Source organism: Puntigrus tetrazona, chromosome 13 (assembly GCF_018831695.1).
Source record: "Puntigrus tetrazona isolate hp1 chromosome 13, ASM1883169v1, whole genome shotgun sequence".
Taxonomy (NCBI): Eukaryota; Metazoa; Chordata; class Actinopteri; order Cypriniformes; family Cyprinidae; genus Puntigrus; species Puntigrus tetrazona.
The window spans coordinates 20,100,834-20,117,715 of NC_056711.1; the positions used below are offsets into that span (position 1 = coordinate 20,100,834).

Sequence of the window (16,882 nt, forward strand, 5' to 3'; positions counted from 1 at the left end):
AAACACGACCCAGGGAACCGGTTAAGGTAATGATTTACAAGCCAGTGCTCGTGTTACACGTCACCGCAAACAACAAGCTGCTCCGGAGAACGATTATCATATATTAACTAGGCTACAAGCGCACCGTAAATGCTAAGAGCGACCCAGGTCGAACTCGATAATTGGATGCCCCCGGCGGAAGCGGAAGCGCTCGGATCCTCAGAAGAAGCAAGCAGAGACGCCACGTTAATACAAGATCAGAAAATGTATTTGGCAAATTTTAAACAAGTGCATACAAGTACAGCTAGAAGCGTTTTCCAATGTTTTGCCAAGTGCTCGTAGAGTTGCATTAGTCACATTCTACGTTTAACAGGAACTGCCACCATACCTAAAAGTACATCAAGAAAATCGTTAAACATCGACAAAGAAGAACGTAGTCCGTTATAATAAGTACATACCTTTTTATCTTCAAAAAATATAGAAACACAATGTATTCAAAAAATCAAAAAAATGTACAGCAATGTTTACCAAGTATGCATGTCCCTCATGTCCATTATATACAAGTCCGTTAGTTTCTGTCTGGATGGTATGCATGGGATATTCATATTTATATATTTATATAGACCAGAATATTTTCGCAATCAAGTGTCTCTCTCTTTTTTTACTTCTCCTCCCAAGATGGTGGCTATTTCGCCTTGCATGAAAGCCCAGGGTACGTTGGAGCCCACCAGAGGGCATTTCTCGCCGCTCGGACAGTACACTTCTCCGTTCGCGGCCTGCAGTTTGATGCTCTCCCGGGAGCAAGGGAAGCAGAACTTGTGAGACTGCACCGAAGGGCACTGCACGAAGTGCGTGTCCTCCAGCCTCTCGTGGCAAAGCGTGCAGCACAGCGGGATGCTGCTGGGAACCGAGGAGTCCGGGATGCCGGGGACGTGAGGCGTCACGGGGCCCTGCGCCAGCCGCCGCTGGTTGGGAGAAAGCGGGCTGCTGCTGTTCCTGCGCGTGGTCGAGTGCACCTGGTTGGCGTCCTTGGGCGAGCTGTTCCCGCCGGCGTTGTCCGCCGCCAGGATGAGCGCCGCGATGGGCGAGCTTCCGTTCTGGGCGGAGGCCTCCGGCGGGGTGGTGCGCGGGTGAGGGGATATCGTGGAGGGCGGGGAGGCGAAGCTGGGCGGCGGCACCGGGGGCATCTTCAATCCGTCTCCCGCCGGGAGCCACTGCTGTCCGTCTCCGTTAATCTTGGCGGCGGTGCCGCCCTCCCCGTCCGGCTCAGGCGAGGCTTTTCTCTTCAGATTCTTGGGATGTTTGCCTCGATCTGCAGGGGAAAGAACGCAAGCGTGAAGTCACATGGAGCTGCTTTACAGTATCAGTCGTTCTCCCTGGCCGGACGAAACCAGCAGTTAATTCTAATTACGCCGCACAAAAGCCTCTTTATGCAACGCTGACAATGTGGCAGACGCGGCCGCGCATCGGAGCGCCAGACGCAACAATGAGGCTGACTGCAAACGCACCACATGCAAATACACGTTGAGCTTTGATCAGCGGAAATTTCCTTGCAGCTGACTCATGCCATAGTGCTCTCATTCAAAGCAGGCCATTAAAGAGACTACAGTAGCGTCGTATTGCGCCGCATGCACCTCTCCGTCCATTGTATGTGTGTTTTACGCGCACGCCACAAAACCAGTCAAAACAGATTATTCATTTACGCCAAAAAAAAAAAAAAAAAAAAAAAAAATCATCATGGATATCATGTTCCAATTTCCTACCGTGCATATAAAGCAATATGCATTGCTATAAACTAAATTTGTACAACTCCAAAGGATTTTCCTCAATATATATTTAGTTTTTTTCATTACAGAGGCAATATCCTAACAAACCATGCATCAACGGGAAGCTTATTTAATCGGCTTTTACCGGATGCGCCTAAAAAATAAAATAAAAATACTAAAGCGCGCGCTAAACGAGCACGCAGGCTGCATATATACGTTCACAACGCCACCGAAAACGCTTAAAAACCGTACCTGATTTGGACGCGGGAGGGTTTGGCTCGTACATGACTCTCTGCTGCATGTGCTCCTTCTTAAATCTGGGGTCGTACGCGTTGAGCGCCATTAAATCCCGGGACGCTTTGCTCTTGATCCACTCGTCCGCGCGAGTTTTGTGGCCGTCGCTGATCTCCGGCGTCAGGCTGTCCGGTCGGAGCTTGTCCTTGTCGTGCTCGGTGCTGGAGACCGAGGCCGGCCGCTTGTTCCCGCCGAGGTCGGCGGGGCCGAGACCGGGTCTGCCGTTGATCGCGTGAACCATGCTGCCGTTCACCAGAGGCACTAAATTGGGCGGCACGCCGCTAGTCCTGCGCGGGTTCGGGCTCTGTCGGTTGAGCTCCGGAGGATCGTCCGGTTTCGAGAATCCGTTCGGGACCGGGATGCCGTTCGCCTGCCGCGCGGACTGGTATTCCGGTCCCAGTCTGGGAGGACGCTCCGAGGACAGCGGGTAACGGTCCAAGGGCTGAGGCGGACGCGAAACCGGCTCCCCAGACGCGTGATTCAACGCCTGGATCTCCTTCCCCGACAACGGTTTCGTCGCCGGTCTGCCGTCCTGAAATCCATGGGTTCTTTTGAGCTGCCGCGCGGTTTCAATGACAAACTCGATCCTGTCCGCTCCTTCGTAGTTCACGCATCCCCTGCAAACGGGCTCGGTAAAATCCCAGATCATAGCCCACGGCATGCGGGGCAGGTCGCACAAATAACACGACTGCCTCCTCGAACCGTGAACCGCCGCGGACGACATCGCTCGTTTAGGCGGAAAACCCTCCGAAGTGCAGCGCAATCCTGTCGGAAATGTTCGCGGGAAAACGAGGTAGGCTCCTCTCGAGTAATAATTGAGTTACGAACAGAACTTCATAGTAGTGTGCGCTTTACTACTACGACGCTCGCTCGCTCGCGCTCTCTCTCTCACTACTACCGCGTCCAGACCGGAGCTCAATGTGGAGCGGTGACGTCACGGACGCTCCGATTCTATTTACTTGATTCTTCGATAGAACTCCCCCTCCGGCGCATGCGCGCTGACGGCGCTGCTAGGACCACGGTTGCCAGGTGTCCAGGAGAAAACCCGCCCGGTTGCTGCTTAAAACACGGCCCTTTTCACATGACTGTGATGACGCATTTAACAGTCATCAGCAGAGTTAATGCTCACGTTTTACACACACATACACACAAGTTTCATAAGTTATATAAATAAATGTATTTACTTGTATAACCCTGTACGTTATATAAATAGCACATATGCATTAGGAGGGGGGTCGCGTAAAGGGGGTACAAAATACACGTTTTTGTTTTTGCGAGATTCTCCTTGTAAAATGCGCATTGCAAGGGAAAAAAAATACCACGTTATTAAACGGTGTTAAAGGAGCCCACTTGAGTGGGATAACGGCGGACCTGGCAACAGCGCCTCCCTTTCCTTTATTTAACTCTACTTGAATCGAGGCCAGAGCCGCGACCGACGAGGGCGAGAAGTAGGAAACAAGCGAAAGGGCGCTTTCGATATCGCGCTGGAAACGATTCAAAGTCGAAGGTTGCGCTGACGGACGGCGCACGGAAGTCTTACCGAACGGAACGGCGAGCCGTTTTCGATCGAATCTGGTCCCCGTGATCACGGAAACGGGAGGCGATCGCGATTTTGCAGGAAAGAGGACGTGAATGACACTCTGTTCGCGGTGGATATAACATTTCTTGTTGTCTGCAAGAAATTGCTCCACAAATTTTTTTATTTTTTTTTCGTATGCATTAAATCACAAACGAGCGGAAAAATCATGGAAAAGGTGTGGTTATTTATTTACCTGCACACCGCCTGACGGAAATATCCAATTAAAACTACTTAGTTTGTAATTAAATTATTATATTAATTACAATGCTAATAATAATAATAATTACTTAAACACGTACCTTTTCTTATCCAGTAAAAACAAACAACTGGACAATCATGGAAAAGGTTATATAATATTTATTTAAAATTAATTGTAATTAAAGTTTACTACTACTACCTACTACTACTACAATTACATAAATAATTATAAATATTATATATATATATATATATATATATATATATATATATATATATATATATATATATATATATATATATATAATTTTTTAATTTTTTTTTTTATTATTATTATTATGACTAATGGATATTCAGTCTGATGTTGACTAAAATGAGATAATCTAAGATCCGGCTGTGTTCACTCATGCATTTTCTGGAGATCCCCCGCATTCCAGCTGTGAACAGCGTACATAATCATCAAAACGCATCGAATTCATCTCACTTTTCACCGTTCTCAGTCACACACGTCACATTCGTCGAGTGAAACGTTCGCGCTTTCACTTATACCGCACAAACTCAACAATCCCGAGTCGGTTAGAAGCGTCACCGGGTACAAAATGTCCACAATGCGAGCAGAACCAACAAATAGCTTTGCAGGTCCTTCCCTTTTGTTTTGGCTCCGTTCCAATTGAGTGCAGCTTCAGGGCTCTTTGGGTGAAGCAATGCGTCTGAAATCTGCAGACACAAGGCAGGATGTGTTTGTGCAAGCCCTCGTGACGTTGGAAAGAGGAAGTAAGATGTTTAGTCACGTACCCACAGCTCGCCTCGCCCTTCTCAACGAACATCACATCTGCTGGCCCGCAGCCAGGGCTTATGATCGGCCCTCCTCGTGGAATCGGGGCGTGCTTTGTGCCCGAGAAACTGTAAATATCACCTTTTCTTTTCCGGCCTGACAGCTAATTCCCCCCCACCCCGGGTTGCATTCTGGGTAGGCCGATCGGATTTCGCATGCTGCGTGACTCAAGGGCAACGTCTCTGAGATAGAAAGCAGAAGGTCATCGCTTGATATTGTTTTCTACATCAACTGGCAGGCTGTGACTCAGAAGTGGGTCAGTCACGGACACGAGTGAAAAACAATGCTGAATGGAAACAATAATAATGCATTATATATATATATATATATATATATATATATATATATATATATATATATATACACACACAGTAGTCATGCGTAGTCTGGATGACGAGGTGAAAGATATGAACCAGACAACAGTTTAAACAGAGGAAAGGAAACGATTTAAAAAAAAAAAAAAAAAAATATATATATATATATATATATATATATATATATATATATATATATATATATATATATATATATATATATATATATATATATATATATTTAAATAAATAAATAATATTTTAATATATATATATATATATATATATATATATATATATATATATATATATATATATATATATATATATATATATATATAATAAATAAATATTTTAATATATATATATAAATAATATTTTAATATATATATATATATATATATATATATATATATATATAAATAATATATATATATATTTAAATAAATAATATTTTAATATATATATATAAATAATATTTTAATATATATATATATATATATATATATATATATATATATATATATATATATATATATATATACATTTATATTTTAATATCTATGCAATTCATTCATATTGGTAATATTACTCATGTTCAGTGATAAAATGTTTTGGTTCACCTGATGTTTTGGTGCTGTATAAAATACGCTATATGGAACTAATCAACTCGTATTCATTCGTAATTTGCCCAATTTCCAAGCGTGCTTACGATTCCATCATAATGCATTTCACTGAGGGGTTTTTTTTGGTTTGTTTACCTCTGTGCTATTCATAATGTTGGTGCGTCGAAATTAATTTCCGATTCGATCACAACTTGACCAATCATGGCTCTTGCTAATTATTTATATCCAATCAGACTTTTAGTTTCAATCATAAGCCATCTTGAAATAATATAAACGCGTTGTTCAATTTTTGGGTTTATTTTTTTCTTATTTTTTAACGTCGACGCCGTTGCATCACCTCCATATAAAACATGAGGTTTAAAATGAATAAACTCCATTTCGTTCGACAATTTAGCTCCAATCACACGTTTAATTTCCACCGTAATCCAGCTTTAACCTTTGTATTGTGTTGGGTGGCCACCATACATGGCATTTAAAATGAATTAACTGAAAACATTTTTGTGCAAATAATTCATCTCCATCCAGATTTCTAACGCATCTTAATGCAGCTTGACATATGAATATACCAAGCAAGCCGTTTAACATGCATCAAGAATGATTCGTCTCCAATCCGAGATGTTTTGACTCCTCCTCAATCCAGTTCGGTGATATTATCGTTTTTTTTTTTTTTTTTTTAGTTTCGCCTTCGTATGATTTACAATCCAGGCTCTGCGTGACAAAATAAAGTTCCCCCTCCTGAAGCAAAACCGGTCGAGAAACACTGATTTACATGCTCGTGACTCAGCGTAACGCCGAAAGGCTCCAGAAAAAACAGCACGTGAACCGCCGAAGCCAAGCGTGTTTTATTGGTCAGGTTAGACTGATACCAGAGCATATCGGGGCTGTTTTAAGATGGCTTTTCTCTCGCGTGTCATTGTCTTTCTCCCTTCCGTAACGCGGCCCGTTCTCTGCGTTATATAACTCATCTGCTACAGATGTTCAAGGACGCGGCGCCGTGCATGAAAACGGCACAAATGAAATATTGACATCGTTACGTAAGCCGACCAATGCAAAGCTTATATAAAATGCTGCTCGTTGCAAAGCTTGTGCACACGACCGAGACCAGGTTCGTTTTAGGCCTCGGAAATGGGCCCAGACGCATTTTTACGGAGCAAAACAGCATTCAGTCTCGACTGTAAAACGCGTGTTGTGCTTTTTGGGTTCGCTGAAGTGTGCCGAGTGAACCCGCTGACACAATGTCACTGTGCCCTGCGTTTCCTAGCGCAGGCGGTCTGTAAAACCTCCGTTCCTCCTCTTGATTGGCTGCAAAATGTCTCAGGAAATGGTAACCATGGCAACCCTCGCACTCACCAGGATAGCCCCACTGACAGGCGACATCCTGTTTACCGTGTTGCTATTTTCTCTCTCTCTCTCTCTCCGAAGCTCGCCAATTCAACCGAGAATGTTTTCGTCGCGCGTTACGAGTCTGTTGTGCAACCCCAGCTCTGTGACTACCGACCGACGCATGCTGTACATGCATTTAAAATACAGAAATAGTCTTCGTTGCTTACATGCTACCCCACCGTTGTGCTGTGTACGTTTACATTTCAGCATTAGGCTTTTGTCTGCTCTTAACGGACTCTTCTGTTACAAATGCAGAAATGTACAGTAAATGTTAATGTCTTTTAACTTAAATACTTATATACATATACACACACATACATACACATATATATATATATAAAATATACACACATATGCGTGTGTGCGTGTGTAATCATGCTGAATTACTGTTAAAACATATACATATATGCCTGTTTCGAGAATTGAATAGTAATTTCTTATATTGTGTGTGTGTGTGTGTGTGTGTGTGTGTGTGTGTGTGCGTGGATAGTTGATGTATCAGTGTGTCCTATGGTGTGACAGAAAATCTAACATTGAAGATAAACCTCTCCCATGCCACTTTTAACTCCAAGTTAACCATTAAGTTTTATTTTCTTTGTCTACACGTTTCTATTCTACATTGTTATTTGACAAATGCATGTTATAGCTGACAAATATATGCATGTGCACACACACACACACACACACACACACATGTGAAGAAAGAGAACTGCGGAATTATCCCAATTCTGGGTATTCTACATTTATCTTGTTGTTACGAACTGTGTGCATTACATAGTGTCCAAAAAAACATACTCGTCGGCGCATTCTGGCTTTGTCTGGGCAAACAGCAAACATTTGGTGACATCGAGGAGGTCGAGCAATTATAAAATGGAGGAATTTAGTCAAAATGGAGGGCCTGGGAGAGAGGAGCAGAAGAAATGTGCTGGGCGTCTGGAATCTGGGGGCTGGAGGCTGCAGAGGTGATGTCATTGGAGCAGAGGAGCTGGAGAAAAACAACTCTCTTTCTTTATTCAGATCCTCTTTGCAGTCCCAGCAGGGGAGGGACGGGGGGGAGGGAGGGCGGCTTGGCAGGCAGCCGTGGCAGGGGCTGCTGGGAAATGGTAAAGGATGCCAAGCAGGCTCTGCAGCCAACATTAGTGGCTCACATCTTTGTTCTCTGAAACCTGGTGTGCTGCCAAAAGCCTCATTTCAGCTCCCGCCATGATTACACTGGATGTAGGCCAATTCCTGAGAGCTCGCAATCCTCTCTGTTGCGCGCGGCTGCTCTCGCTCTCCTTCAAAGGCTCGCTGCCAAACATGCAGCAGTTTCCATGGCGACGGCCGGGCCGAACATAAAAAGTAAGTAATGATTCAGGCAGAGCGCCAGATGTGCCACATGTGCAACAGCTAAAAAAAAAAAAAAAAAAAAGGGAAAAAAAGCATGATGAAGTAGAAAAGGCCAGTCTAGTCTGGTAATTGTGCCTGTTAGGAAAATTCAAAATGCCGGAAAATTGATGGAAAACGCAAAAATAGAACACTAAGCATTTTTTTAAACCGTTGCTAGGGCGTCGCTAAGGAGCCATTTAGAATGTTACAAACAAACATTCCACAGCTCTTCTCAAACTTGATACATTTGAAATCAGCTCTTTGATCACATCGCCGACCTCACGTTTGATCAATAATGGAGATTTTCTTCCTAAAAACGGCTCTGGAGAAACGGAAGCGCTCTGCTGCAGCTCATGAAAAGCATGCTGTCATTGCCAGATGAGAAGAGATGTGGCTTCCTGTCAAAATCCCCTGTCATTTGCACATACAGCATGACATACCCTCCGAAAAAAAAAAACTTGCTTTTAAAATTTAGAATCGAGGTCGACTAACTACAGGAAATACACGTCTGAGTAAAAAAAGGGGGTTGGGAAGCCAAAATAAGGTCTCTGAATAGTCGAAGATTTCACTTGAAGCTATAAAAAAATAAATACTAAAAAAATAAATAACTCAAATCAAACAAAAAAAATGTAAACAGTACAATAAAACAAAAAATTTAGATAAATTTTAAAAATCTAAATGAATAAACAAATAAATACAAAGTACGATAAATGCATTAATTCAAATTCCAAATTCAAATTTTAATTTTGAATTAATGCATTTATCTTTGTATTTATTTGTTTTTTCTATTTTTTTATTCATTTATTCATTATTAAATGTATGGTTTATTACTAAATTTAATTACTTAAGTGAACAAACAAATAAATAAAAATGCATTCATTGATAAAAAAAAGAAAAGAAACAGAAACACAAATAAATCAAATGTTTACTTTGGGGCACATTTAGTCAGATAGATGTGTAAATGAGATTTATTCCCAAACATGACTCACACGTCAGCGGGGCTGAGTTGGCAGGTGTGTGTGATGACATCTCCAGCTCGATGTAAATCAAGTGTGGGTGGTGGCGTCTCTCTTCACACTTTTGGTTTCGCATGCATTAATGGAACAAGGCCGCTTTCAGCGAGTGAATCACCAGAAACCGGTTTTTCGCCCGTTGAATTTCAGGGGCATTCTGTAATGTGCGCTCGTGCGATCATTAACATAGTAACAATATCATTAATTTTTTTTTTTAGTTTCAGCTCATACTTTCCAGGCGTTACTAACTACTCAAATTACTCGAAAAAAACTGGATTAATTGTCAGAGCCACACCTCTGAATGTCTGCAGATTCACTGAGCATCTACATGATAATAATTAAAAGTCTCACGTCAAACTTTTGTTTGGGTTTTAAAAAGGTTTGCGTGCGCACTCAATAACATTCAAATATTGTAAATGCTTTCGATAATTGTTACTACCGAGCACATATCAGTCCTTGCGTGAATTTATGATGTAGATTACGCTGAAGATCATCCAATCAATCAGAGAGTCCAGGGGGCGGGGCTTGGATAATGGGCGGGGCTTGGCTAAAATAAGTAAAACACTTCCAAACTTTAGCACAAAAACGTGTTTATTACTGCTGATGGAACATTTTTCTCAACGTTCAAAAGTAACGTTTCCCTAAAATGTTTTACAATTATTGCGTCACAGAACGTTCCCATGATGACGTTGGTTCATTCAAAAATTATTATTTATAATTCATAAAATGCAACGTTTCCTCAACATTTGCACGGCCAAACGTTTTTTAAAACGAGGCAATTCAGAAGTGTTTTTCATAATTATTCAGATCAGGTACATTTTAGACCTAAAATAAGGGATAATTGATAAGAGATAAACTGAAATACGAGATAATCGTTTTTAAAAAGCTGTTTATGGAATATTCCGTATTACAGTGCTTTCTGAAAACACTGTGGAAAGTCACAAGAGACAATCACTACTCAACAAACAACTTGCTTTTGCTAACTGTTTAACTGTTAACTGGTTATTATATACTTAACCGTTGCCGTTAAGCTCGGTTTGATGCATAAAGCGTCCCATTGTTATGCATGAGCAACAACAGATAAGCTTGTGTAAGCCGTCATATCACTGATAACACACAAAACATACATACGGCATGTCAGAGTTCATAAATGCAAAGCAAAACAACACTTATTGGTGTAATGTTTATTGCATTATTAAACGGAAAGCTCCTTTGACGTTTGCATAAAAAGTCAAAAAGACAAATACCGATTTCATAACTCATTGGGAAAGGCATACTCAGAACATGTTATTTGAGCCGCGGGTCACAAATCGTATAATATTCCACGTCGTCATCTTTATGACTTATTGCATTCCTGTGCAGCAGAGTATCAAAGTCATTTCCCGTCATCCTGGCTGATATAAGTGAGCGTGAACTCTCTCTCAGGAAATCAGTGTCACGCCCGGCCACTTACCAACGACACGAAGCAGAGAGGAAGACGTGTCAGAGCGGCCCTCGGCGCGCCGGATGTGGCTGTTAGCTGCGGGCCACTCGCTCGCCGACTTCAAAGCGCGGATTTTTTTCCAAGCAGATTTCTCTCAGAGGCGAGTGACAGGACGAAATCGAGCGAGACACTTGAAAGGGAACGTTACGATGTGTCTGAGTAATCTCTCTCTGGGAGCTTTCATCTGCAGCCATGGCTGTCATTACCCATGCTAGCGCTCTAACTAGCGTTAACCCGCTTTAGCGGGGTTATCAGACGGTGACTTAAGAGCTGGTAATACACGTCTTGAGTGAAACGCCAAATGTGATCTCAGACAGACAGACTTTGGACTTCTGGTCCAAACACTGTGAACTAAAGATCAGAGGCATTTCCTAACGCAATCAAAAAGTCATCAAGATTATGATAACAGACTATTGGCTTGCTTGGTCCTCCCTAAGTGCGTAGTGCAGTTAAAAAAAAATGATGAAGGCCGAAAAATTGATGGAAAACGCAAAAATAGAACACTAAGCATTTTTTAAACCGTTGCTAGGGCGTCGCTAAGGAGCCATTTAGAATGTTACAAACAAACATTCAGAAGTGTGCTTGCAAAGAAACACTCCCTAAGTGCATATTCTTTAAAATCACTTTTTTATTTATGATTCATTGAAACTAGGGCAGGTGATGAAACGTAATTAATTGCATCCAAAATAGGTTTGTGTATATATAATGTGTGCGTTTATTGATTATGTATGCATGTATTATGTATGCACACATGCAGGTATATATATATATATAAATATGTCTTATATTTATATATAAATATATATATGTAAAAAAATTATAATAAAAATAAATATTTATAAATATTTTCAAATATACGTTTATATAAATATATATAAATTATATCTTAAATAAATATTTACAATATATTTATAAATATAAATTTATAATAAAATTATATTTATAATATTTATAAATATTTACAAAATGTATACTGCATATGTGTGTGTATATATATATATATATATATATATATATATATATATATATATATATATATATATAAAAAAATGTATGGATCTTAAATGTACATTTAATATATAAGTAAAAAAATTATTATAACAATACACACATATATATATTTTGATAATATATATACTGTATATATATACATATATATACATATATATATATATATATATATATATATATATATATATATATATATATATATATATATATATATATATATACACATATATATATATATACACACATATATACACACACACACACATATATATATATATATATATATACACACATATATATACACACACACACACACACATATACACAGTACACAGACATATTACATAAAAAAACTAACTTAAATGCTTAGCAACTGTGTGCAATAATACATTTTGATCTATCTGACTAAAATATGATCTTGTTATTAAGGTTTGACATCATAAAATCAGTGCAATCACGATCAGATTGCTCACAGCAATAATCAAAACTACTGCCACCAATAAAACGTTAAACATAACAGCACGCCGCCACACTACCGGTGTATATCATTTACATACCCCAAAATAAAATGTGGCGCAAAACAAAAATATGAAGCAGCACTTTTTTCTTCTGATAATAATCAGAAGTGTTTCTCAAACAGCAAACAGCATAATTAGTGCTTTGATACAACCTGTGCAGTTAAAAGCGCTATATAAATAAAAATGATTGATTGATAATTATCTGAAGGATCTTGTGTGACACTGAAGACTGGAGAAATAATGCGTATAAATTACATTTTTTTATGATGATGATGATGATGACGATGATGATGATATGCGGCCAGAGTCTGATTCTGAAGGGCAGTGCAGGTCTGGACTCGTGGCATTAAACACTTTGTTCTGCTCTTAACGGTGACTCGTTTGCGTCAAGATACAGGCAACAGTTCAAGGTCTAAATGTACTTCCTGTTAACTTTACGAGTCCACACTAGCTCACATGTTCGCTTACAAAGTTCTCCATAACAACAAAGCTAAGTTATATAACCTAAACATCTGATTCACGTGATTCTTAAGCTGCAACAGTTCATAAGGGAGTTCTAGTGTGTAGATAGGGCCTAATTTGTTATTAATATAATATGATATCATATTATTGACATTAATAAATAAAAAAATAAATAAATATATATATATATATATAAAAATGTGTGTTAAAAAAAAAAAAAAAAAAAAAATATATATATATATATATATATATATATATATATATATATATATATATATATATATATATATATATATATATATATATATATATAAAATAATATTATTTTTTATTTTATATTTTATTATATATATATATATATATATATATATATATATATATATATATATATACACACACACACATACACGTTTATTTTATTTATTAAATTAATCATTATTCTTGTTTATTAGTAGATTTTTTTAAAACTTTAATACATAAATACATCACAAAATAATAATATTTACAGTTTTCTATTTATTTAGTAATATTGGCATTAGCATTTATTAATCTAAACATTATTTATTCGTAAATATTATGGGCCAGTTTTGCCTTTAAAATTGTACTGTTCGGTTTTAAGACTCACAATATCAAATTAGCGCTGAAAAGGCGTGGACACAGTTATTTCTGCACCTGAATTTATTGAATATGCATTTGAGTTTTCCTTTCAGACGCACAAGTTACGGGCCAAGAGTACTCAAATGAATATAGCGCTTGGTATATTGTGTTGGTCGTGATGTAAAAGAGACGTTGCGCCTGGTTAGTAAATCATCCGCAAAAAATTCCACGCCCGTCTATGCTCTTGCGCAAATTTGCCCCGTTTAGCAAAAGCGGCCCTATATATCTAAAAACCGGTTTCACAGGTCGAAGTCGAAGAACCCGTAAACCTGCAGCATCCAGGAGCGTTACACATTAACCCCAGTCACCTTTCTCCCAGGTCTCAGGTCAGTGTAGATGGTTTATCTAACCTCATTAGACTTACGCGACCACAAAGGCCACAGGGTTGAACAAAGCGTACCTTGTTTGAGTGTGTCAGCCGATCGGCCGCACCCAGAGCCGGGACAGCCGCTCCGAACGGATGAATGAACGGCCACATCAGCACGGCGCAGGATATGTGGAATGGGCGTGCAGGTTTGCTGTAGATCTCCACTTGACAAAGCTGGAGTTCAGCGGGAGTTCAAGCCGCGTATCCATTATTCATGCGACCCACATGCACTTTTTGTGTAGGACGGTGGCTTATCTTGATCTCTGCGGGAGAGGGAAATGATAAAGTGAATCGTATATGAGCGAGTGGTGTGTGTGTGTGTGTGTGTGTGTGTGTGTGGATGTACGGAAGCACAAACAATAGCATACAGAGTATACAGTAGTAAAACATCCCAACCACCATAACAACCCTGCAGCTCTCGTCATGAGGAAGTTGTTAAACTGCAACGTGGGTGAAATGTGCAGGAAGACGCTGACAGAGACAACAATGATGACAGACAAGAATCATTCCTGAACATCACTGAAGTTCACACAGCCACTTCAGAGCCTGCATCGTCATAGGCTCGATCACCAAGGGGTTGAAAACTTTTGAACAGAATGAAGATTTTTCTAATTTTGCCTAAACGTGTCTTTTTTTAATTCATCAGCGCCCTTTATAGGCTACAGAAGATTGTTGCATGTTTCCCGGAAGACAAAATAAAGTTAAATTTACCCTGATCTTCAAATTCAGAATGGTTTGAATGCACAAAAATGCTGGAACGCCAAAAGAATAGCAGGCGGTTCAACTGTTCAGGACAAAGAAGAGACCTCAAGAACAACTAGGCCTATCAGTAAACAAAAAAAACCCCCAAAAAAACAGAAGCTGTAACAGTTCATGAGGAAGAGCTGATTTCTATGATATTCTAGTGTGTAGATAAGGCCTAATTTGGTTCCCAAAAAAAAAAAAAAAAAAAAAATATATATTTATATATATATATATATATATATATATATATATATATATATATATATAAATATAATATATATATAATATATATATATGCATAAATAATAATAATAATATATATAATATATATATATATATATATATATATATATATATATATATATATATATATATATATATATTATTATTTATTCATTTTTTTACATAAAAATGTAAATAAACTTATTTATTAAAAGTAAACAAAAACAGTAAATAAAAGCTATCAGTAGAAAAAAAAAGCTGTGGATAATTCAGGTCACAATACAGTACTATTAAGGTTTGAAAACTTTTGAACGGGGTCATTTTTATAAATTCATCTATTATTTTCTAAACGTATTGTATGTGAAATATCTTATTCAGGTCAGTACTAAATAAACAAGTTGCTAAATTTGCATAATTTAATAACATATCAGTTGTTTTAGTTTATTTCTAAACTAAATAAATACCCCTGTATGTAGACGCTATTTATTTTTGTCCTGTCAAATCGATTAATTAATGCATCCAAAATTAACTGTTATTTACATGATTTGTGTTTACTGTGTATATTTATATATTAATACACACAGTTCGCTTTATTCATGCATGCTGTAAAAATCAGTGCTGAATGCCATTTACATTTTTTCTGTGTGTAAAAATGCTTTTAATAAAATTGTAATTCTGTCATGACGACGCGCTAGATTGGCCTATAAATACATATTTGTCTGCGTATATAAAAACGGTGCACATTTGTCATGTCTTGTATTCGTATGCCGTTTATCTGTGCGGTTTCGTCTCTGATAAATGGACGTTTTTATGGGCGGCACGCATGTCTCAGTACAGCCTCATGGTTGTAGCTTAACCGCAGCTTTTACAGTTACTGTGAAAGTGAGAAAGTGAGAGAGCCAGAAAAACTGGGCCAGCAGTGGATATATGAGCACATTAAGGGAAGTCCAAAAGAAAAATCCCCACCCAGTTAAACCACAGGCCCTGTCAGCAACACATGACCTCATGGAAGCATCGCTTTGTTATCGCTCAAACATTCAAAGCAGCACATTCCCCTCCCCCTCACACACACACACACACACACACACACACACACACACACACACACAAACAAACCGCCAAAGGGTTTCAGTGGCTGTTGAAACAGAACATAAACAAAAGGCAAGCATGTTTGCAATAAAGAAACGATTCAACAGACACGTATTTAACTCTGTTCTCCCGAAATGACAAACCAGGAGAACAAAAACACACACACACACACACACACACACACACACACACACACACACGAGTCAGTGGTTCTCAATCAATGAGAACATCCATCGATTGAACGAACGCGAGGAAATCTGATGAGAAACGTCTGAGATACCGATTGAAGAGACACTTTGGAGATCTCAACTGGAGCTCGAAAGGAGATGAACTGAGAGAGAGTCATCATTTCTCTCGGCGCCGCATGCAGATTAATATTCCCATCAGCTCAACTGGTGCTAGACGGGAATAGTCTGGGAATCTGATAAAAGCAGTGGAAGTACGTGTGGAGACGGTGGGAGACACCCTGCACCCCCAAACACAGCTGACCTAGAAAACCTGCGCTTATGGTTGGTGTAAAGTGTTAACCCTGAATATCCCGTTTGCCCTGGAAACCGTTCTCGGGATGATCCGGCGAGGTTCTCTCAAGGTCACGAACAAACCATCTTTAACATTAACGGAAGTTACCTAGTATTTACTAATGACTTCAAACTTATAAGGTTTTATTTCGGAGACGCTTTTAAAGGTCACTGAACGCTCAGTAACCGTAACATTTCCCTAATATTCACTTTTTATAATTTAACGGGAACATTAGCATCTGTTGGCTGGTTGCGTGTTAACCTTTCTACCCGATCGAACAAACGTATGTATAAATAGCACAGCAAAAAAAACGAAAACCCGCTGTATTTATACGCGGAAATGGACTTGGAGTGTTAGGGTCGTGAGGTAGAGGCCAAATATATGTAGATGTGCACAAATGTTGTAGATGAAGACTGCGCAGTATATCCATGCCAAAGTCCATTTTTGCTCATCAA

General features: G+C 39.1%; 1 protein-coding gene and 1 long non-coding RNA gene across 2 annotated transcripts in view; both read right to left on the reverse strand.

Moving 5' to 3' along the window:
* Positions 1–225: 225 nt before the first annotated feature.
* On the reverse strand, positions 226–3,039 carry irf2bp2a (interferon regulatory factor 2 binding protein 2a). The gene is made up of 2 exons (XM_043255693.1): positions 1,998–3,039; positions 226–1,291 (listed from the first exon to the last, which is right to left on the reverse strand). The coding sequence occupies exons 1-2, from the start codon at positions 2,761–2,763 to the stop codon at positions 621–623; spliced, it is 1,437 nt and encodes a 478-aa protein (XP_043111628.1). The 5' UTR covers positions 2,764–3,039; the 3' UTR covers positions 226–620.
* Positions 3,040–7,357: 4,318 nt separating this feature from the next.
* Positions 7,358–16,882, reverse strand: part of LOC122356209 — a 32,768-nt gene continuing 23,243 nt past the window's right edge. The window contains exons 2-3 of the long non-coding RNA XR_006252294.1: positions 13,887–14,116; positions 7,358–8,363 (exon numbers count right to left, since the gene is read on the reverse strand). This is a non-coding gene — a long non-coding RNA (uncharacterized LOC122356209). The remainder of the gene's footprint in view (positions 8,364–13,886; positions 14,117–16,882) is intronic.

Excerpts from the sequence above, each read along its gene's own strand:
- irf2bp2a (XM_043255693.1), bottom strand. The coding sequence starts at position 2,763 with ATGTCGTCCGCGGCGGTTCACGGTTCGAGGAGGCAGTCGTGTTATTTG. Across the intron at positions 1,292-1,997 it reads CCCTCCCGCGTCCAAATCAG|ATCGAGGCAAACATCCCAAG; the intron begins GTACGGTTTTTA and ends TTTCCCCTGCAG.